This window comes from Wyeomyia smithii, chromosome 3 (assembly GCF_029784165.1).
Source record: "Wyeomyia smithii strain HCP4-BCI-WySm-NY-G18 chromosome 3, ASM2978416v1, whole genome shotgun sequence".
NCBI classification, from domain to species: Eukaryota; Metazoa; Arthropoda; class Insecta; order Diptera; family Culicidae; genus Wyeomyia; species Wyeomyia smithii.
The window spans coordinates 23,197,021-23,222,362 of record NC_073696.1 but is presented as its reverse complement, the minus strand read 5'-3'; the positions used below and the strand labels follow the sequence as shown (position 1 = coordinate 23,222,362).

Below are 25,342 nucleotides of genomic sequence, written 5' to 3'. Positions count from 1 at the left end.
GAAACACAAAATATTTACCTATTCCAGGTTATGTTACACTTGTTGGGGGAGAGCTGCAATATTCAAACTGGTTGTTGCAATACTCAGTGAGGCGATACCAAACTCATGGCGAGTAATGTGAACTGAATCTAAATTGTTTTGCTCAGTTCATGTAATGCTATAGTTTATTTTATGCTTTTAATGACAGTTTTGTGGGGGTTTATTAAGGTGGATTTTAGTAGGTCAGTATTTTCAACATTAGTACTGCCTGTTTCTACATCCATCGATTTATTTGTCATCCTCTGCATTTTTGTCGTCACTTCTATCAAAACTTTTTGGTTATCCATTGAAAATATAGAATTTTTTTCTATATGGTATAATGACTAGTGGTTCGAGTTCCGGAAAACTAAACAGTGTGGCCAGACGAAATTCATCTTCATCAATAAGATAATTGTTTTGAACCACACCTATTAGTTTGCAAAACATTGTACCTGTGGTAGAGGCCATCCACATTCCACGTGGGCAGTTTAAAAGATCCAGGTATTGGCCTCGGTAATACAATGGAATCGTTATATGTTTCAAATATCAAATCAAATATTTGATAAGCAACAACGGTGATTTATGAGTAGAAAAATACTCTAAAAAGTTTCTGTGTTGAAAAAAAAAATCTGTACATATTCCATACACCTTAAAGAAAGTTACTGCGTTCAAAAATTTCAGTTTATATTACAACCAAAACTGATAATTAGCCAACTTTGGATTTAATTTTTGGATTTTACTCTCCACTTTTAGCTTGATTTTTTGTAATTCACATTCTTAATTATATGTGTGCAATTAATAAACTTGAATGTTAACATTCAGCAACAATCTAATCTATCACGAAAGTAGCACACAAGCAATGTGAAGCGGTGATATCTCGTAAGTAAATCGATTCACTCATGACACAAATCAGACTTTTATAGCAAGTATTTCTACGTTCTCATGATAGCTACATTACATAGTTATGTATTAATAATAATAAAATTATAATGCAATGAAGGACTAATCCTCCGCACGCGAAAAATGGGTCCACTCATGATACATTACCCTATGCGCAAGCCAAAGTAAGAGCTTTTCAAGTTTCTCACCTAGTCGAAAGTTCATGCCAGTTCCCTGTCGGAAGGTGTTCGTATTTGTGGTGGTGCTGCTGCTGTTGGTTCTGATGTTGTTTTTACCTTTTTTTTTATCTCGGACTCGGACTCACCTCTACTCGCGACGCCGTCTGTAACAGTTTACCATAAAGTGATACGGACGGTGCTGTGTGTGCTCTGTGTGTAGAAACATTTTAATAAATTACAACAACAAATGCGAGCTGAAATTTTTTGTATTTTTAGGACCCACAAGTGAGAGAGCGAGCATGCCCAACGACGGAGAAGGAAAAATAAGGTGGTGGAAGAACGGAGAACCAGTATGAGAGGTGGAAGGAAAAAGTGATGCGGGAAATTTTTGGCTTTTAAAGTCTTCTCCCAGTGGGCAAGTGAGAGAAGACGAAACGATCGCGCGCGCGCGCAAGCGAGAGAAAAAGAGAAGGTCCAGCAGAAGGGTCCACAGATAAAGTGTGTAAAAGTAACCAAAAGAGACCAGACAACGGAAAAAGTTAGAAGCAAGAAGAACGGTGTGTGCGTAGGGCTGTGTAATGATTTTCATTCCTGTTCAAATGAGCTTCGATGGCCGAAGACAGGAATCGGAATAAAATTGATCATTGCAATTATCGCGAAAAATCTGTTCGTTCGGAGAAGAAGAAAAAGCAGCTGCAGCTACCGACTACTGAACGGTGACGTTAAGTTGTGATCGAATAGAATTAGTTCGGAGCGCGAAGTGCAAATGTGGTGTCGTGTTGTGGTCATGGGATGTGTTGTTGATCGCTGTTGTGATGGATCGTGAAGTGAGGGCTTTCGATAGGCTGAAACAATTAGTTCGAAACAACAGAGCGAAAGTGCTATTATGACGCATCGTCAAAAAGTGATTGCAGCACGAAACTGAAGTTTAGTGCTCGACAAAGGAAAAAGTGTGAGAGCGAGCGAGAAAAAGGAAATTAGAAGCAGTAGAAAATGCAGCAGTGTGCCAGTTTAAAAATTGCCTTTTGGCTACTAGTCATCCTAGAACTGTACGCCGCGATAGAGGGCGTAGGTGCACATGGGCCCGGGCCAGGACCTGGGCCTGGTGTGGTGATAGGAGCCCGTCGCAGGTCTTCGAATGATGGTGCAATGCAGTCGCGGGCCGTCGACATGCGTGTTCAGTTTGAGGTGTTCGAAAACGAGCCTCGCGCCACGGTTGTGGGCTACATTCCAACCAAACCCGGATTTACGTATCGTTTCAACGAGCCCCCGCGTGAGTTCACTCTGGATCCGAACACGGGCGAAATCAAAACGAATGCCGTTCTGGATCGAGAAATGACTAAGAACGATCGCTTCGATCTGGTGATCCTCTCCAGTCAACCAACCTATCCGATTGAGGTTCGAATAACGGTGGTGGATGTGAACGATAATGCTCCGGAATTCCCGGAACCAAGTATAGCGGTTTCGTTTTCGGAAAGTGCCATTTCGGGTACCAGGCTGCTACTGGATGCCGCCACCGATAGGGACATTGGCGAAAATGGAGTCACCGATGATTACCGAATCGTGGACGGAAATCACGACGAAAAGTTTCGGTTGGCGGTAACGACCAATCCGAGCGGTGATGTATACTACCTCCATCTCGAAACAACCGGCAAATTGGACCGGGAAACCCGAGGATCGTACACTTTGAACATTTCTGCCAAAGACGGAGGGTCACCTCCAAAGTTCGGCTACCTGCAGGTCAACGTGACGATACTGGACGTCAACGATAATCCGCCTATATTCGACCACAGCGATTACATCGTTTCGTTGAACGAAAGTGTTCTACCGGGAACGCCCGTTCTGCAGGTGATGGCCTCGGATAACGATTTGGGCGATAACAGTAAAATCACGTACTACCTTTCGGATAGTGAAACCCAGTTCACGGTAGATCCGGAAAGTGGAGTTATTTCGACCACCGAGCAGCTTACATGTCCCCATCAGAACTGCCAATCGCTGTCCCGACCGGATGGCACTTGTCCGAAAAGCTGTGTATTCACAGTATTCGCCCGTGATCACGGATCACCTCGACAGGATGGCAGAACTTACGTCACAGTCAATCTGGTAGACACGAACGATCACGATCCGGTTATACGATTCCAGTACTTTCCACCAACGGGAAGCTACGCAACAGTGGATGAAAATGCAGCCAACAGTTCCGTGGTGGCTGCCGTTTCGGTCGTCGATATGGACGAAGGCCTGAACGGTGACACCAGTCTACGAATCGTGGCCGGCAATGACCTTCAGCATTTCCGCTTGGAAAAATCGCCCAGTTTCTACATTGTCCGCGTTAATGGTGTACTCGATCGGGAAGAGATCGGTAAATACAATCTAACAGTGGTGGCAACCGATCGAGGAAATCCTCCCCGAACGGCAACTGCTCATTTGATTATCCATGTGAATGACGTCAACGACCATGAGCCAGTGTTCGAAAAGTCCGAATATTCTACCGTCCTGAGTGAGTTGACACCACGCGGAACGTATGTAGCCAGTATCACCGCCACCGATGAGGATACCGGTGTGAATGCGCAAATATTTTACGATTTCGTGTCGGGTAACAACAATCAATGGTTCAAAATTGACCCGTCCTCGGGTTTGATAACTACCCAAGCACAGCTTGATCGAGAAGTGAACGGCAACATCGAACTGAGTATTTCGGCTCGCGATGGCGGTCCGAATCCGAAGTGGGCTCACACCCAGCTAAAAGTCACCATTCTGGACGAGAACGACGAAGCACCTAAATTCGCACAGCCACGGTTGAACGTTACCCTCAACGAAAACACCAAACCCAAAACCGTCGTCGCACTTCTAACAGCCGTCGATCACGATCAGGGCACGAACGGAAGCATCACCTATTTGCTGCACCCGAGTGTGGAGAAAAATTACCCCGGAATGTTTCAGCTGGATTCGATATCGGGCCAACTTTCTACCAAAAGTAATCTTGACCGGGAGCGGATCTCCAGCTATATGATTCAGGTGATCGCTCGCGATCAGGGCAGCCCACCGCAGTCCTCAACGGCGACCGTTCAGCTTACGGTCGAAGACGCCAACGATAACAATCCGGAGTTTTATCCCAAACAGTACTTTCTGGCTCTGGCGGAAGATACCGCACCCGGTAAACCTGTCCTGCGGGTGAAGGCTTCGGATCCGGACGAGGGTGTGAACGCGATGGTGAGCTATGAGTTGATTAGTGGAGGAGACGGAATGTTTACGTTGGATGGAGCTAGTGGTCAGCTCAGTTTACGAGGCAGTTTGAAGAAGTCTTCGAAACCACTGTACAAGATTGTAATAGCTGCGAAGGATAAAGGCGGACGGCGAGCCGATAAAGATGCGGTGGTTGAAATCGTCAAGGAGTCCATCATGGAGGAGATCGAATTCGATACTCTCAGTGGTTATGAGTTTCAGTTGGTGGAAGACAGTGAGCTGGAGAAGGTTAAAAACGAACGGGAAGTTGGACAGGTGAAGACGAAGGCTTTACATTCGGTGAAGGACGTCGAATATGCGATTGTACAGGGAGATCCGGCGGAAAATTTCCGCATCAATGAGCGCAGTGGGGTGATAAGCAGTGCAAAACACATTGACCGCGAAGCGGCAGCCTTTTATAGCCTCACTGTGACGGCAAGGAATGGTTTGGCCTTCGGGCAAACGATCGTCAATGTGACGATCGCGGATGTGAATGATAATGCGCCGATTTTTCTACACGATCACGACGAAATCGATCTACCGGAGAATACCGCGGTTGGGCAGGAAATTTACCTTTCAAAAGCTAAAGACGCAGACTCCGAGGCCAACAGTCGAATAACCTACAGTTTGAGCTACAATCCGGAAAATCTCTTCCGAATCTCCGAAACCACCGGGGTGCTGTATTTGAATCGGCCGATTTTCGTCGATCCTGGCAGTGTACTGAATCTTGAAATAACCGCCGCCGATAGTGGCGACCCCCAGCTTACGACCAAAGGTACGGTCACGGTTACGATCGAAGACGTGAACGATCACACCCCGGTATTCGATCACACCTCATACGAAACATCTCTGCTGGAATCGATGCCGGTGAATTCACGCTTTTTCGCACTGGCCGCATCCGATGCCGATATCGGCATCAATCAGAGGATCTCCTACGCGATCATCGAAGGAAATGTGGACAAAAAATTCGGTATCTTCCCGGACGGGTTTCTGTACGTGAAAAGTGCGCTCGATCGAGAGGAACGCGATTATTATTCACTGACGATCAGCTGCACCGACGAAGGCGATCCCGCCCGGAGCTCCTCCGTTCCGGTCATAGTTCACGTGATCGATGAAAATGATAATCCGCCCCAGTTCACCAATAGCACGTTTATTTTTAGTGTGGCCGAAAATGAGCCAGCCGACACGTTTGTGGGCAAGCTGACGGCGGTAGATCGTGACATTGGCCGCAATGCCGAACTAATTTATATGCTATCAAGCAAGCAGGAAGATTTTACCGTTGATTCGCGAAATGGATTCATCAAAACGATGCACGAGTTTGACCGCGAGGCGCTAGTGCAGACGACCGGCCAGAACTTCATCACGCTCGAAGCGATTGTGTCCGACAATGGGCTGACCCGGTTGCGCGATAAGGTGAAAATTAAAGTGTTTATAACCGATGTCAACGATAATGCGCCGCAGTTCGTGAGAGCTCCTTATAAGGTTCAGATCTCGGAGGGATCATCCATTGGTACCCAGCTGATCCGGGTGTACACCAACGATGCCGACGAGGGCCTTAATGGGGATGTGTACTATTTCATTGCCGAAGGAAACAGCGACGAACGGTTTGTGATCGATGATGCTACCGGCCAGATAACGCTGGCAAAAGTTCTGGACCGGGAAACGGTGTCAATGTATAAATTAACGATTGTTGCCCATGATGCTTCGACGCAGAATCGATTAAGCGCCAGCACGACTGTCACGATAGAGGTGCTTGACGAGAATGATGACGCACCCGAGTTCACCCAGACGCTCAGTCAGATTTCGATCAACGAAACTACCCCGATCGGTACCGAGCTGATTCGCTTCCGGGCGACCGATATGGATCTCGGTGTTAACAGCCAAGTCACCTTCTCGATTGGCGCTGGCAACCGGAAAGATACCTTCCACATCGATCCTACCAGTGGCTTTCTGTACCTGCACAAACTGCTGGACTACGAGGATACTCAAAGTTACGCCTTGAACATTACCGCTTCGGATGGCGGAAACCCCCGTCTCTCAACCACGATCTTGTTCACGGTGAATGTAATCGATTCGAATGACAATCCACCCAGTTTTCCCAACACCGCAATTGTGCGGCAAATCCGTGAAGGAATCCCGCTCAAAACTCCTATAGTAACGGTGACAGCTGAGGATCCGGATTCCGGGCTTAATGGTAAAGTGACCTACGAAATCGCCAACCAGGATCCGGACAATCGAAGTCGCCATTTTGGCATTAACCCAACAACCGGAGTAATTCACACATTGCATGCGATTGATCGTGAAGCGATCGATACTTATCGCCTAACGGTGATCGCAACCGATCAAGCCGCCGTTGCGGCCCAACGAATGTCGGCGGAAAAACTCGTCACGGTGATCGTGGAAGACATTAACGACAATGCTCCAATTTTCGTCTCAATGAACGCCGCCATCCTACCGATCAAGGACATTCGGCTGGGAGTGGACAGCAGTCCCACCAGTCCGGTTATGTTTATCAACGCGTTCGATGCCGATTCCAGCTCCAACGGTTTAGTGACGTACGAGATGACCGGCGGCAATATGGACCTGTTCAAGCTGCACCGATCGACGGGTGCGATCACACTGCGAAAGGCAATCCCGAAGCCGGAAATTCGCTACCAGCTGGCGGTCCGAGCGACGGATGAAGCTGTGCAGAGTGAGCGCAAAAGTAGTGACGCGTACATCACGATCCTCACGACCATCCCGACCCAGAACGGACCGGTGTTTGTGAAGAAAGATCTGTTCGGTAGTGTTTCGGAGAACGAACCAATCGGTACCAGCATTCTGACCGTGTCCGCGTATCTGAACTCGGTCAGTGATATCGAGTACTATGTGACGAATGTGACCGGCGACGGACGGCAGGTGAACCGGCTGTTCGACATCGACACGAAGCTGGGCATCCTGTCCACGGCGGTCGAGCTGGATCGCGAGTCCGGCGTCGAGAGCTACGAGGTGGAAGTGTACGCTATTGCACTCGGAGGGCTGCCGAGAACGACGAGCACCAAGGTGAGTGACTTGCCCGAATGGGTTTCATTTTATTCCTCTGTTGTTTTTTTTTTGTCTTTTTTCATTTTAACGATGAATTGTAAGCAACGAAGATTTTACTAATTTACAAGCTACAAATCGGGAAGTTTATCTTTATTGGCACTGATCATTGTGCGTGATAGCACTGCACGGAACGGGTTTTGGCCTCGACGGGAGCCGCGTGGTCGTCATCTTTTACAGTGCCAATTGGCCTAAAATTAGTGTGGTAAATTCGTTGAATAAATTTCAGATCAGTCACGCTGATAGAGAGAGAGAGTATGTAGGAAGGATTTAGCGGTTTGGGGCGCGGAGCGCACGCACATTTTTACACTGAAATCGCTTCATTTTGACACGCTAGTTAGCCTGGAAGCACTGAGAAGCTAAGCTTACCATTGTTCTAGGGATGGATTAAATATGGAACCATAACCATAAAACAACATGTATTTTTCATTATGGCAAATAATCACATCCAGATTAAATATTTATACAGTTATGGTCTGTTCGCACCAACGAACACCGAATTGATGCTTTTTTTCTTCTCTCGCTCGATGTAGACCGGCTGCGCATGATGTGTCCAACAGGGGCCGATAGTGGCAGGCGGGGGCAATTATTTCGTTCCGTTGTTTTAAAGGTGCTCAAACAAACCCGTCACAGCATAACACTAGATTTCGAGTCGATCGAACCGAGAGTGAGAAAAAGAGCGAAAGCATGGGAAAAGACGCTAGTGATGCTGCTAGTGAAAATAACCTAAAGGCCAACCAGTAAACTTGCATAATAGTTACAGGTCTTATTTGTCTTCTAGTCCGAATTTCAATTTACGTAATGGTTTGTTGAATGGGATGAGTTCGTTAGAATTATAAATGATTGAAACAAATTCTGCGTCTAAGTAGGCAGTGCATGAATCAACCACGAACACAGACAGTTAATCCACGAAAGCTACGAAAGCAGTTCGGAACCAACCTTTCTTATCTTCGCATCAGGTTCAAAGTTTTAGTTCTATTTCCTTTCAAAAAAAAGTAGCCACCACTTGTGGTGAGCGAAGCATATAACTAGCCGGCTAACACCGTGTATAGGAATAGAAGATAATCGCACCGGAGCAAACTGCTCCTGCCCGGATAATCAGGGATTGTCGATTTTCACGCATCGGGTGCCGTATTTATTGTTTTGCCACGGACGGGTCGCGTTTACACACTCGGAGCACATAGATTGAAAATTATTGCAATTAGGGTAACGGGGGTATTTTGGCCAGCTTTGGGAAGTGTTCGCACATTTCATTAAAAATAAACACAAATTTTCAACATAAATACCTACTCTATTATACCATTGTTAAAAGTCAAGTGTCTATTTTAATTTACACCGTTCAACAATGCAATATATCGAAAAATATCCTAGAAATATCAAAATTTCTACGAAGTACTAAATATGTATTTTGGTCCACCAAATTTTTACTTTGGCCCACCTTTATATCTACAGACGTGTATGTTAATAGTTCGGACTCATTATATTTAAGATCATCATCGGTATTTTTAGAGCAAAAATAGTGAGTTTGAGGAGAATATCCTTCTGCTGTGAATTTCTGTAAATTTTAGGCATCTAAAAATGAAATGATTTGACTTATAGCGGTTTGACAGGCATTCTCAAACAATTTCACATCGTTAAATGTGATAAATTAAGAAGTAATCACCTGTAAATTGTCACAAGCTGCTTCTCTGTTCACGTGCAATGGCCGAACGTTAATCAAAGAGATGTCAAAACTTGGCATGGCCAATATATGTTTGCTTCAGAAAGAGGCAAACATATTTCGGCCATGCGTTTAACCACTTTTTCAACTTTTTCCAACATGTTAGAGTATACAAACTGTTTCTATGACATTTTATTGATGTTACTACAACAACGAATTGTTTCAAAAGCATGCATATTTGTTACAATAGCTTCCGGACGTTGACTCGTATATAACCACTTCCTCTTGACTTTGGGTTGACTCAGCCATGACTTTGAATATGTATGAACTAATTCCAAAATAACACTACCTAGAGCCAGTTTTTCGCCTTTGCAAACATGACACATGTGAGAAAGCTGTCTCTTTTACTTAGTGCCTCAAAAATGTGTATAAATCGTTTTTCTAACGTAACTTCGAACCATATTGAATTTTTTATTGGATAAAATAACCAATATTTTTTTTTGAAATAACGAGTTGAAGTTCAATATGTAACTAAGACACTATCGACAATTCGATGCAGATGGCCAGCGCTGGTTTAAAACTTAATTAATTATCTAAATGCGATAAATCCTTTGTTCAGTAGATCGTGGATTGATTGCTTACTCGAAAACGAATCTGCATCTCGCTTTTTATAGGGATCCACTGCACAGCTGTTTTCTCCAATATCTATAGACTTTTTCTCCATTATTTGATTATTTTCGAAAAATTGTTTTCTAAAGATTTAATTTTTTTTTAAATTTCATAACTTGAATAATAGTTCATTTTCTCAATTGTTTAATATTACATATGTTATATTCAAACTAAACTTACAAAATAACTAAAAATGAATGTGATTGAAAAAAAACAATTTACAAAAACCATTGCTCATGAAAAAATACTGGATTGCTCAAAAAAATATTCACACATACAAAAGTTTGTCTCTGCAATTTGTTATTAACAATAGCAAAGCTTGGAATAACGAAGCACTGTCCTTCAAATCCCTCTCTAATACTCCGATATAACTTCACAAATGATAAATGACGCGCATGAAACATCTGTCATCTGCGTGCCATCACAGAAACCTTTTATAGTGTTGCGTAACAGCGTAAGAATCCTCATACCATCACCACTACCTTTGTCTATTTCTTTGTTTTCGTCTTCTTCTACATAAGCAAACAAATATTATTTGATAAAAAATAAAAAAAGTTGGCTTACTGTAGCGCATTTGTAGGATAGTAGATAAACCTATGTTTAATTTTTAAAACTTTGAAAATTTTATGTCGATATATCAAAATATCTTAAATCAAAACTGTTGATCAGATTTTACATAATGTTCAAAAATAATGGCCAATAGCTTAACCCGATCCCGGCGGGGAAAAATCGGTTCTTACCTCAAAAAATGAACTTCAAACTCTTATTACTCATCAACTACAAACATAATTAACACAAACTGTATTGCAAATTAAAGATCAATCTGTACCTTGCTGAATAATTTCATCGTGAAAATTTTCAAGTATTATTGTTGAACTTGAATCAAACTTTGAATGTCTCTCGTCGGGTTTATCTTATACTCTAAGTTTTTTTGAAACAGTTAAAATTTTCACGTATCAGCAAAATAATTATCCCTTTCTCCGTGCATCTTGAACGTCGTAGTATACTTAAAGAATTAATTCGGGGTACAATATGTGCAGCATGTCTTGTGTAGGTTAAATGTCTTTTCTCTTTTTAAAAATATCGAAAAAAATATATTGCTTTATCTTTGAGTACAACTTCTTGAGAACATTTATGTAAATTTTGTTAAAGCTTTAAGTAATAGGGAGAAAGTTGGATAGATTTCAAGTGCGGCTTGTCACGAGCCATAAGCTAAACTTGAAATTCGATATGATGTTTTGCATAAAATGGCTTTGGAGAGTTACAGCCGGCTTTCTTCAATTTTTAAGAAATGTTCGTTATTAACCTCTTCGGTCAACTTTTTGCTATCGAATAACTGTACTATTGAAAAATTACAATTTCAAGGCATATAAAATTTGGTACACACTTTAAAAAAAAAACTAAACTGCTTATTTTCTCGAGCAAAAAAAGGTTTATAATCCCCATTATTTTCTTGACTTTTTCATAGTCTATCCTCAATGAACTACAACAGGTACTGCCTTATTACATCACTTGACAACCTAATTTTGATGGTAATGCCATGACATTACAGAATTTATTGGACATGTAATTTTAAAATAACGTTCATAATTAACCGACAGTGGTTCGGCTAACTTTAGATTTCATTTACATGCTTGATATCTTTGATACTATGTCATGTCTTACATCCTAAAATTGCCTTCCGCCCTTTATTACGTTTTTGGCGGTTTTTGTCGATGCACCTGCATCAGAACCTATAGCCATGTGCTAATTTAACACGTGTGCCGAATATTAGTTAAGACGCAGTTAGCTTTGATTTCCTTACGACTGGCTTCATACCAGTCGAGAGGAGGTGAGTGGAGGACTAAAAGCAAAGGTAACTTGTAGTCAGAACAGTAGTGTTTGCGTTGCTACCAAGCATGGAAAAGTTCACTCACTAGCAATTTTTCATGCAAATGTGTTCTTTAATTTATCAGTTATCGTTCAACTATCTCCACTCGCGTACAAGTTTTCCATAGAAACGCTGCTTATTGTTTTTCGCTTCCAAGAGTTTCGAATACCATAGAAGGAGACTGAATGATTCAAACACGATAGTATTTATTGTATCCAAGTTCACTTGCATTCAACATTATCGCGAGAAGCTTTGAGATATTATCGCCAGTGATACGAAATTATGAATCCAAATGAACGTTAGATTGTGTTCAATTGTTTGCTTGCCGGAGCAAATAGGTATCATCAATGCTTACGGAAATTGTAGCATGGTGCATTAGCATCTGATACTTGAAATCACCAAGAATCATCGTGGTATATCACGGTGAAAGCACGACGTGGAGTAGCCGAATTACGCCTACAAGCAACCAACATTTGAAAGAACCATTGCGATCGCTTGAGTGCAATCGTTTACGATTCTTTCGTGAAACACTCGCTATATGTTGCTCGCTCCGCCTAAAGCAGGCAATACTGAAACAAAATCATCAAAGAAAGCTTCCATATATTTCTTTGCTCTAAGTTGTCTCTTGCAAGCTTGAGAATTTGTAACTTTTAATAGCGATGGTTTGCTAGGATTGAAAGCTTATAAATAGCACATTCAGAAATGATACCCGAATGATTGTTATGCGATACGAGTTTTTCCATCCTTGGTAGCTACCCACAAAAAAATAACAAAATTTAGTGTACCTCAGCTTCAGAGTTTGCTTGGGAAAAAAGTAATTTGAGTAACTTTCGTTTGTCGTGCGCGTGACTGAAAGACAAGCAAACTATATATATTCCGATAAGTTCGTCAAATAATTTTGACAAACAAATATCTTTGACCAAAATTTTGTCAAAATTTTCTCCAAAATTTTGTAGAAAAGTTGTGTATACAGTCTGAACGTTGTAATGTTGAAATTGCTTTGCTATGGTTCCACAGCCAAAGTTGTTTTATTTTCGTAGGTAAAAGAGCAGCTCTTCCGGTTTTACAAGCTTGGCCTGACTTCTACGCTGTACCTATGGCAATTTCAACAATACAATGTTTAGACAAATTGTAGAGATAGAGTATCTCTACAAGTGCTTCATATACGACTTGTTCATATTCTGCCTCCTAGACAAAATACAGTCTAATGAACATTCAAAGAGCAAAAGAGCGAAATCAAGCATGTTTACAACTAGTTTTGCGGCAAAAATTTATGAAACAATACTTCCCCAAAAAAATTCAACCTTTTTGTAAAAATGTTTGACGATCGAAAAGAAAACAAATGCACAGCTTGCGCATGGTGATTTCATTGTTTTGGTTTTGCAGTTGAAGGATGCCTTTGGTAATACTCAATATTGAAAAAATAATTATAGCAATACATCACCAACTGCCGAAGTTAGGGCGCTTGATTCGACTAAACTTACTTTTCAATTTGCTTTTGCGTACCTTAATAAAAATATCGATTGAACCTTGGCTGAAGCACAACTGAACCCAAATTTTAACTGAAACTTTACTAAAATCGAGCTTAAGATAAAGAAACTTAACTGCAACTGAAATTAAACCAAACTAAAGCTGAACTGAAACTTTACTGGAGCTAATTTAAAATTAGCTTAGCTTCGCTTAGCTTGACTGACTGCACATATCAATGGTTGCACTCCGTGATTGATCCGAATCAGTAAAATTGTACAGTGAATCAACTGAAGGGGGTTGGGAGTGACCGACCATTCTCATTGTACAAGTTTTAGTGACTCAATACTTTAAAGGATCAATAACGACGCCGGCTACGTCCTTGCAATCAGGTGGGAAGAGGTAAGGGATGTTAGTGTGACCCTTGCTATTTAAAGACCGTGTTTACCTCTGCATCTCCACCAAGGTCACAGGAAGGAGGTTTTTGTTGGTAGGGGAGGGCTCGTTGGATCAGGATTCACTTTGATAAGCGATGCGATCATACATATAACTCTTATCCGTCTCTATTTAGCTATTTTCGGTTTATTCTATAGTCAGCCGGCTGACTAGAGAAACACAATTAGCTTATTTATATCTGGTACCGGTTTAGACCAAGAGACATTACCAATGCCTTTGGGGCCGCGCACAGGTGTGCATGGTTTATTTCGATGGAGCACAAAATTGACCGATTTTTACAATATGATGTTATTGGAGCCACGCATATACGACTACACGATGTGAATCTGATTAAACCAATAAACCATAAGTAGGCCAATCATCTATCATCCTATGTGAATGACGCGCGCGAAAATCATATACAACCCGAAGCATCTAAGTATTTATATAAGTGACTAATAATCCTGAATAGCTTCAAGAAAGCAAGCGCACTTCGGCATAGGCTGTCCTTTATAAGATTTACATCGCGTAGCTATTAAATTAATCTCGATCAGTTTCAGTTCATTTTAGTTTATATCCAGTTCAGTTTCAATTCTGGTTCACGTCAGTTTCAGTTTATTTTTAGTTCAGTTTTGATTTAGTTTTAAGTTAAGTGTCAGTGCAGTTTTAGCTTGATTTCAATTTCAATTTAGTTTTCATTAAGTTTTATTTAAGTTTCAGTGCAGTTTCAACTCAGTTCCAGGTAATTTTCATTTAAGTTTACTTTCGGGTAAAAATTATGGAAGTTTTCACCTAATTCTCCAGTATTTTAGTTCAGTCTGAGATTAACTCTCACGGAACGCGACGAGAGACAGGACACAACACTTATTGTTCTTACAAAACATAAAAAAGGAATTTAATTTACCTTTCTAGTCGACCGGTGTCGGGCAGCGATCTTGCTGTAACAGGGGAGAAATTGTGATATCTAGAAAACAACAACTACTATGCGCAACTAGTCGGACATCGTCCAGCTGATGGGCAAGATCGCTGCCCGAAACCGGTCGACTAAAAAGGTAAATTAAATTCCTTTTTTATGTTTTGTAAGAACAATAAGTGTTGTGTCCTGTCTCTCATCGCGTTCCGTGAGAGTTAATCTCAGACTGAACTAAAATACTGGAGAATTAAGTGAAAACTTCCATAATTTTTAACCGAAAGTAAACTTAAATAAAAATTACCTGGAACTGAGTTGAAACTGCACTGAAACTTAAATAAAACTAAATTGAAATTGAAATTAAACTAAAACTGCACTGACACTTAACTTAAAACTAAATCAAAACTGAACTAAAAATAAACTGAAACTGACGTGAACCAGAATTGAAACTGAACTGGATATAAACTAAAATGAACTGAAACTGAGCTGAAGCCGAACTGCAATTAAACTGCAACTGAACTTAAATTGGATTGAAATTAAACTGTAACTGCACTGAAACTGAGCTGGGATTGAACTGTAAATGAACTGAAACTAAAATAAAATTTTACTCAAGCTGAACCGAATCTGAACTGGAACTTAGCAAAAACTAAACTGAAACTGAACAGAAGCTAAACTGAAACCAAATTTAAACTGAACTGAAACAGATATAAAACTAAAAGATAACTAACCATTGACTAGAATTAAACTAAAAATGAACTAAAACCGAGCTCTAACTGAACTGAAACTAAGGTGAAGTGTAGTTTACTGCAACTGAACTAAAACTTACTCTGAACTAAATTTGACTCAAACTGAACTTAAACTGAATTAAAACTGAACTAGAACTGAGATGGCAACTGAATGGAAGCTTAACTGGAACTAAATTGAAACTAAACTGAAACTTAACTCAAACTGGCCTGTAACTTCACTAAAACTGGACTAGAACTGGATTAAAACTGAACTATAACCAAACAAAAACTGAGCTGCAACTGAACTGAAATAAAATAAAGTGTACTCAAAACGAACCTTACTGAAACTAAATTGAAGCTGAACTGAAACTTAACTTGACTAGAACTGAGCTAAAATTGGCCTGTAACTTAACTGAAACTGTATTGAAACTGAACCACAGCTGAACTGAAACTAAACTAAAACTGCACTGGAACCGAATTGAAACTGAACTGAAACCTAACCATAATTGAACTGAAATTCAACTGAAACTGAACTAAAACTTAACACAAACTGAAACTGAAACTAAACTAACACCTAACTGAAACTGAACTGAAACAAAACTGCAACTGAGCTGGATTCTAACTAAAAATAAATTGTCAGGTCTGTCACTGACCTGAAACTGAATTGAAACTGAACTGAAACCTAACCAAAATTGAACTTAAATTTAACTGTAAATAAGCTAAAACTTAACTTAAACTGAAACTGTTCTAACACTGAACTAAAATTTGATGGCAACTGAACTGAAAGTGAACTGAAGCTCAGGACAGTGTTATAGACAGCCAGTGTCTTTGAGAAAGTTGTAACAAATACTTTAGCCAGCAACTTTATTGAGGACCTCAGACTGTCATCTCTTATATTGAAAAAGATATAAATAGTTTTGTATGCAAAGTTCACTTTGGGTAATGTCCACGGTCCATACATTTTTTTTTAGAATTTATATGGGCAGTTGTCCACGGAGGGGGAGAGGGGGGGGTCAAAATCATCGAAAATCTGTCCACGTGGTATGTGGATGGCCCCTTATTAGTTTGTGAGAAAATCACAGATAACTGTAGTGTCGGACAAAACATTATGACCATTGCTCAAAAAAAAAAAAAAAGAAAGTGACAAAACTTCGAGAAAAAATAATCTAATCTAGGGTTCCAATCCATTTATGATAATTTATTAGCATTGTTCGAAGAAATTTATAACATTTGTACTTGAAACAATAGTCGGTCATAAAAAATGTGCTTAAGCATACTTAACAACTAAAATGACATGGTAAAATGAATAAAAACAATAAAATTCCTACCATGACAAGCCTCTAGAGCTTAAGCCGCGCCTTCAGATGCATCAGCATCACGACGTTCCAAGAGCTTTTACCACCAGCTACCGCTGAACTGTCCGGGAACTCACGGACAAGTTCAGTTCATCCCGGATCTTTTTTGAAGCCTTGAAGGGATCTATCTTGGAGACTCGCTTCATTGTCTTTCTTCATGGACGTCTAGTCGTTTTGGATTTTGCGATCGTTGAGGGCATTAAACACGAAGGTTTTGGATCGTACCAAGTACTCTGCGATTGCGCGTTGTCTGCTGCCTGCTTTGGACATTTTGCGAATGACCATCTGCTGAGTTTTCATACCATTAAACACACGACCCATCTTTCGTTAACTGCTACTAGAATGCCAGAATCAAAACCTTACATACTTCTTGTTTACCTGATAACACTCACTAAATACTAAATACCACCGAGAATCAATCAATTTTCTTCAAAAATCGATCGAAACAGCACTCGAAGCGAGGAACTGGTCCTAAATTTTGTCGCACCAGTTTTCGACTTTCGGCAGCTATCAGTGCAACTGGCTAAAACAGGTTGCTTTGATCGTGCTAAACTTACTAGTATAGGTGCTCCCGCTGGGTTTTGCAAATACTATATTGGTGATTCCATACGAAGTGAGCACGAAAAAGCACAAACTTGGACACGACCATCACAGATTTTGCTCAAAGTTGGGGGAATTTTGGCGTCGATTGGAATACACCCCGCTCTGTAGGACCCCCGGAAAATACTGATAGATGATATTTGAAGAAAATAAACCAAAGAATCCAGAAAAAATATAACTTTTGACCGGAAGTGTTGACAAATAAATTATTTTTGTATTTGAAAACCAAATTTACATTTTCCGGCAAATGAAACCATTTTTATCTTGAATTTAATAATATCATCGTGTTCCTTGAAAAATTTCACGTAAGAAACAACTATCATCCCGAGGTAATATAAGCCAATCTCAAGATATAACATTTTTACGAAAATAGTTGTAAATTTCGTAATTAATTTTTTTTACAATTTATAGACGTAAGGCACCCGAAAAATAGTAATAGATAAATTTTGAAGAAAATAAACCAAGGAAACCAGAAAAAATATTATTTTTGACCGGAAGTGTCGCCAGATAGTTTTATTTTGTATTTTGAAACTAAATTTGCATTTTTCGGCAAATGCAGCTAATTGTATTTTAAATTTTATGATTTCATCGTATTTTTCGGAAACTTTTGTGTAAGAAACACTTATCAACACGGGGTAATATGAGCCAAACTCGAGATATAGCATTTTTACAAAGATGACTTGAACAAGATACCTGACTCTTGCAGAGTTCATCGGACATGATTGTCGCTGCGCGTGAGCAAAAGTCGAACTAATTTATACACTGTTAATATGACGTATACTTAACGTCAAATGCAACTGACGACAAGGCCAAGACATGACTGCTGGAAGGTGAAACAATTTTTTTCATCATCCATGTGGACGACTGTATGGTGCTGCCATCCGAAAAATGATAGTAATGTGTACGAATGTTTAGTTCTCAAACATGAAACTTTCCTGAAGAATCAAGAATAATCGGCGCATCATTTAAAATTAAGCGTACCATCAGAACTTCCTGATAATTGCTATGAGCATGCTCTACAGCCAAGTTTTCCACACTTGCCGAGGTTTATAAAGCAAAAATCGGGTGCCCCGGTGAACCTGACCATATGCACAATGGTGCTGAAACCTGGCTTGCGACATATCAAACTTTAAGTGTAGGTAGAATGAGACTTGAAAATAAATATAACCCCTCAATATAAACTCCCACTCTGACAGTCAATTTCACACTTTTCTTTCGTACTTTGAAGTGCAAAAAATATGGCAATAGCATAAAGTGCAAAAAATGACAATATCATTAATCTGCATGTTATCTTAAGCGTCGAGCTGACCAAACTGCTACACCTTTTTCATATACAATCTTGAACAGCTCAACGATCAATGACGGACTATGCACGATAAATCGGTTTTGCTCATAGTGACAATTTTATGAGAATTTAAGTCATCAGATGGCAGCACTAACCGTCGGAAATCGGTAGTATTCAAAATGTATGAAAAATATGGAAGTTCGGTATCTTGTTCTAGTTATCTTTGATTTTTACGAAAATAGTTTTAAGTTTCGTAAATAATTTTTCGTAAAAAAAATATAAAATCAGGTTTCTTTATTTTCTCACGGAAAATTACTTTTGTATGAAAACTAGTACTTTCTGAAATAACTTTGTTATTTTGGAAGATAGTGGTTTACAATATTCAGTGAAAATATGTACTCATAAAAATCGAACAATTTTGAAGAGGATAAAAAATGAAAAAAAAAATCATAGAAAAAAATATAATGAAAAATGTGTCAAACTTTAACGCATAACGTCATCTAAAGTAAATCAACAGTTAAGTTTTTTCAGTTTATTTAGTCCACTTTATTGTTTAAATTCGGTAAGCAGAGTCTTTGCATTTGATTCTGATATTGCTTTCATTTTTAGTATTGGTCAACCTCGAGCTTCTGTTACCATCGGTTCCGAGAAAACCAACAACTAGTGCACCCGATCTTCATACGCGCACTTCGAAGATATTTTTGTGGCGTGGTACTTTCGGTATCTATTAAAAAATAAATTGCAATTAACGAAATTTGAAGCACTGAAAACGACTATAAGTAGAAGTTGAAATACGCCTATCGGCGATTTGAGTAAAAGTGTTTTTATGAAACAGTTTTTTAACTATCAGTTGTTATGTGTCTTAAATTTTCATCACAAAACCAAACAAAAGGATTCCAGAAGATTCATTAACTCTGTCAAGGAAATTTGAAACAAATAATCAATAGGACAATGTAAAATAAACTAGAAAAAAGTGGTTATTGATTCACTTTAGATGTCGTCATCCCTCATTTTTCGATTTAGCGCTAACATAAGAGCCATAAAAACGCCACGCGTAACGGCCACAACACTTAGTGCTCTTACAAACGTAGAAAGAACCACTATTAAAATTTGACCAAAATTCACATTTTTAGTTATTGCTTTTTCTTTGATTTTTTATTGTTTTCTTTTTTTCTACAAAATTATATGGTTTTTATGGGCTCATATTTTTGTCGAAAATTGTGAAACATAATCTTCAGAAATAAAAAAGGTATTTAAAAAGTACCGTAAACTGGGGTGGCTTTGATCACTTTTTTGATTGTATCTTAAATATTTTCGGAATATACTAAAAACAATATTGTTTGATATTTTTAAAATAAGTACTGGCATGCATTGAGAAAGATTCAGTCACTACTTCAAAAGTTTAGTAACAATTTTGCTGTTTTTAAATAAGCTCTTAAAATTTTAGACCAATCATCATTCCGGGGTGACTTTGATCACTTCATTAATTTGATGAATTTGGAGTAACGCTTTGCTACTTTCACTAAATTAAACAGCCTAAAACGACTTAAACGAGTTCACAAATATGGAAAGCAATTTGGGGGCCATTCACATTCTACGTGAACAGTTTATGTTGACAAATGTCCAAGATTCATACAAAATTTTTAAAATATTTATGAATGATTATCCACTGAGAGGGAAGGTGGTCTAAAATCATCAAAACCAGTCCACGTGAAATATGACTTATGCAATTGTCCAAATTTGCATGTTACTTCACGTCTTGGGTTTTTGTTAAGAAGAAATATGTAATACGCTGTGGAGATTATTGGGACTCAACATTGCCTTCGAGGAAAAACTTGCAAAAATAACAATGAAATGCATTGTTATAATATTTGTTCGTCTTAAGAACTAATCTGGGAACAAAATAAAACAACTTTACGTATTGCAACTTGTTGTTTTGAATCTGCTTGAACTGATTGTTTGTATGCAACAAAAATCGCCAAAAATACACTTTATTTTCAATTAATATTTTAGCATGAAAAACACTGTTCAAATAGCACGAAGTTCATGAATAGTAGCAGTGCAGAAACATATCCACACAATCAGTGAAGGTTACGACAAATCCTGAGCACTACGAGCGCTTTTTTAGCACATTTCCAAAAAAGAGGTACAGTGATCAAAGTCACCCCGGTGATCAAAGTCACCCCAGTTTACGGTACAAAAGAATTTCTTTATAAGGTAAATCGAACTCTATTGAACAAATGATTTTACATTGTTCAGGAAGTAGAATAGACGTGTTTTCAGAATATCCAATAGTTATCTGCGATTTTTTGCAAACTAATGAGTAATTTAAGCGTGGTTAATTCCCTTTTTTAATTTTGCACTATAGTAAGTTACAATGTTCAGCAAATATATGTATTTCTGTGTGACTAGTAACTTTTTGGAAATGTTGGAAAAATGTTCAATTGAAAATTTATTTTTTCAATTTGAGTGAATTTTCAATAAAAATATTTATTTATTTTTAACTATATATCAGAGGAAGAAATTGGATATCGTCGAAGCACCTGCTAAAACTTCTTTAGAGACACTGGCTGTCAATTTCCCTATCCTGAAATGACACTCCGTGCTCGAATTTCGCAAGATAAATTTTTCGAAAATTTTTAGGATTACGTGTGTGAAACTTTGATCAATTGTTTGCACCGCTAATGCATGCATGGAGAAGCAATCCGAGTGCTATTTTTCAGATGGAAATTGAGATTTTTGAACTCGAAATCAGCAAGTGGAGAAAAACCTAACCTCAAAATGTATGGAATAAGGCCACGGTTCAGTTTCTCCTTAAGTTTCAGTTTATAATTAGTAAAAGTTATTTGTAAACTCACGTGTCAGCTCTCCTTTCATTCGTCTGTAGCTTGCTTCCTCCGTTGTGTAATAACTGTTTGGCAAAGTCCAGTTCACCCCTCGTTAGATTTATGAATTACTGCTTGTTGATTAAAACAATTTCAACCCATTAATAGAATAGAATAGCTTTTCGAAATGATTTCTAATAATGAAAGTTTCATCTCCTGGTACACTTTTAACTATTCTAGCTGGAATTCGCAATTTTGTGTTTGACATTTCTATAGTCCATAGACAGCACACAGGGTTGTGCAAAAGTAAGTCGCTTCATATCGCATCAAGAGGGTTGCACCGAGGTGTGTATCAATAAAGGATGTCGGAATACTTGAAATTATAAAGAACACTCACGTGACGAAAAAACCTTGCTAATGAGTTAATGAGAAGAGTACGTCAACCTGAGCATTGATATTAGCTAAGCCTGAAAGTGAAAAACCATATTTATTATGCCCTGTTGAACGGATTAACTAGCTGTGCTTCTACTAAACACATTTTCACAAACCCACCCGGGTGGCAATCCGCCCTATCGCCTCCCCAGCTGAAGCCTACTACTTCATGTGAATGTCATTCCGAACACACCAATTTGATCGTTTTTTTTTTGTTTTGTTTGAGGCTCTGTGCACGAACAGTCTCGGAATAAGCGAAAAAAAAATCCACCCGCGTGATATACGACCGACTCACGAAGGAAGAAAAGAAATCTATGCATTGAATTCCCCATTGCCAAATGCCTTCAATCAGACGCCGTTCGTTGGTCCACTATCGGCAGCACCCTGTTGCACAAATTGAATAAAGCAAACAAAAAAAAATTGAGTAAATATTGCAAAACCATTCAACAACTGTTGTTTGTTGGCTGATAAGAAAGGCAATCATCGCGTCGTTGTTGTTGGGTTCGGGTTCGTCGCTTGGAAATTTAACGTGAAGGGTCTCCTGTTGTAATGTGAGTCAAAACAAAAGTGAAAAGCTTTTTTTTATTTTTCACCAGCAACCGATCGCAGCAAGAGCATGGAACGGTTGGCTAATCGGTCCAATCGTGATAGCTTCCAGCTGCAATTTTGCGGCCCGTTAGTGTTGGCGAGGGCGGGCGAAGAAGGAGGGTGGTATTCGTGGAATCGAAGGCAAGAAATTTATTGTTGATTTATCCTCGCTTTGTGGCCCAAGCAGTTTTGCTATAAAATTTGTTGCAATATAAACTAACCTCCCGACTGTGGCTTCGATCGATCGATGGGTGGAAGGAAAAGGAGCAAATAGGGGGGTGGAGTGGAGAAACTAAACGAAATATACAACAAATGCATTATTTAAATGATATTTAACGTGATCGTTGGGCTTCGATTGTTATTATCGCATAGTTTTTATTAGTGGGTCTCGTGGGAGCACCGGGGTCCCGTCTTACAGCCGTCGTCACCACGAATTCGTGAGCGGTTGAATTTTTTTTTCTCGTCCAACTCACAAGCGCTACAGTGAACGCGAATTCAGGCCTAGGGAAGGTTAGGAATGTACTTTGCCAGTTCCTTTTATTATTACCTTAATAAAGCGATCATGATTTGACCCGAAAAAAGCACCGGGCTAGAGAGACTTCGTCTAGGCAGGGTTTTTTTTTCTCAATCAGTAGTAGGTAATAGGCTCGAACAGTGCGCGGCTGCTGCCACTGTCTACGTTGAGAGGTTAGTCGAAAAAATTACGCCGCCATATTTACCGCTTTTTTTGCTTGCCTTCTTTCTGTCTCTCACTGCCTTCAAAGAATTGCTGGCTTTATGAAGCGACTCACCGCAATGAGATCAAGGATTGTTCACCATATAGTACCAAGCTTCATGCAAAGTGAAGGGCAATCACTCCGTATAATATTATGGGTCCTTTTATACTGTTAGTCTTTTGGTATGTTGATTGACCCGCCACAGAGCGGCGAAGTTTCCGATTTCAATTGTCCAATGTTTGCTCGATGATTGTAAAAACTATGAAGCATTGAATAGTTGAACTTAAATTTCGAGGTAACTTGTTTTTATGCTTAGCAGACGACAGAGAAAATTTCTCAAATAACAATAAACTTGAATTACTTCCTTGCGGGACGTCTGAAGCACTAAAAAATGACGAAAGTTGCATAACACGCCGAGGAACGCAAATCAACTGCTTCATTATGTCTCGAAACCAATCGTTTGTTGTTAAGTTTAGTGATGCTTCTTTATTGCAGCTTTATGCTGCCGTTAATGATAATGGCTCCCGAAAGAACCCCGTTGTTTGCGTTCTAGTGATTAATTGGAAACAAACGACAAGAGCAATAACGTTAAGCCACATCCGCTGTGACATCCGGAACCGGTAACGACTGGAGGATCGTTACGCGAACGATTTATTACCGGAGTACACATTGCTACACATTCGCCTTCGTGTCGATTTGCTGACAACTCAATATAAATGGAAGTGTAAAATTATGTAAAAGAAAAAATACCCAAACCCCAAGAGTCGTACTAGCAGTGTGAGAGAACAAAGAATGCATTGCAAAGGGCTTGAAATTGAAAACAAAATAAAACGGAAAAATCGCCCTGAAGTGCAATGTGTGCTGCACTGCACTGCAGTCGGTAATAGAGATCTGAAGAACGCGTGAACAAACCGAGGCCACCACCGAGCATTACAATCCAAAGGGGAATGAAGGCACGCATTGACTACGAAAAAGAACAGCAAAGCCTGCCAGATTTGGGCTAAACTAGAGGACCGACATAGGACCAGAATGGAGACGTGAGGAAGGTGGCAGCCTTGCAGCGAAATATAGTGCGACCCAGCAGCCTCCAGAATATCGCAGACTCTGACGGTGCGCAGTAAAAAAAGGAAAATAAAATGTGCCTCAACCAGCGGGGAGAACAAGACCTAACACACGCCGAGCACTCTTCTTCCCTCGCCCCCCAAGAGTCCAACCTTAACCCATCCGGAGTGCTCCTAACTAGCCACGAAGCTCGATGTTCTCGCAGCGATAAATAATGAGAATAAAACGGCTAGGCTGCATAACTTGTTCAATTGCTTCTAGGCAAGTATTATGATACCAGATTATAGGTGTTTCGAAAGAAGAAAAAATTAAAAGAATGCATTTTCTGCTGTACTTTTCTCCGGCCCGAAGAGACCTTCTTCCAGCGGCCAGACCATCGCCGGTTTCTTGTCGTTTTGAGAGTGTGTGTATGTGCGAGTAACCTACCTGCTGATGCTGGGCTGTTGCTGTGGTTACCTGAGATGGTGCTGGCTTTTGCACTGGCACTGGCGGTGTTGCTGGCATTGTGCATCAGCACAAGCGAACGGACGTGATCCTGAAAAGTGTGTTCCTCTGCTGGAGAAGTACATAAAAAACGGAAAATTTGCTGCGAGCCTTTTCCGATCATTCTCTTCTCGTTTCGTGTTTCGATTTTCACCTGAAATGATATTTTATTCGTTACTAAGACTCAAACTCAAATTTTAAAATCAAAATAGTCACTAAAACTATGCTTGAAAACAAAATGCAACGATTTAGCTATGCGATGTAATTCCGACAAACATCGTCATAAATCTGCAGTTAATTGCACCCCGACATCATCGATATTCGTTCACGTTCTGGTAGTTTCAAAGTGTATAAAAACGAAACGACAACAAAAAAGATTCACCACAATTTATTACGTCAGCTAAACTCTATCTCCAAACTGTAGCGCAGATATGTTTTGTAGTTCTTCAGCCCAGCCAGTCCGCAAGGGAAGGTAAAGTGAATTTTATGGCCTCGGCCCTTTCCCGTGTTGTGTTGTCGTGTTGTGCGACGACATTTGCGTTTTTATTTCCACAGCAATATAAACCGAACATCATCTCATCGAAAATAAACTCAAATAAATCGCCACGATAATTTACAGGCCACCATGTACTGACTGACGCACACACACACACGCAGACTGTGACGCCTCCCGACGAGATGCGAACAGGAAGGTGTCGTGTAGTGAGCTGCGATTCGTCTGTGAAATGTGTGTTCAGGTTTATTGTTATGAGTCCTTGTCTGTTCGCGATGCGCTTCGCGGTTTTGATCAGATGCGCTGCTGCCAGATCGAACCGAAACGCAGTCGAAACTCGCCGGCGGGGAGGGGAGAAGCTTTAAAATGAAATTAAGTGAAATGTAAC

The 25,342-nt window shown here is 39.9% G+C and overlaps 1 protein-coding gene across 1 annotated transcript in view; it reads left to right on the top strand.

Annotated features, from left to right (window-relative positions):
• Positions 1-25,342, top strand: part of LOC129726443 (cadherin-related tumor suppressor) — a 254,093-nt gene that overhangs the window by 51,153 nt on the left and 177,598 nt on the right. Inside the window, exon 3 of the mRNA XM_055683139.1 lies at positions 1,353-7,340. Coding sequence (XP_055539114.1) covers positions 2,070-7,340 — 5,271 coding nt within the window. The 5' untranslated portion in view covers positions 1,353-2,069. The remainder of the gene's footprint in view (positions 1-1,352; positions 7,341-25,342) is intronic.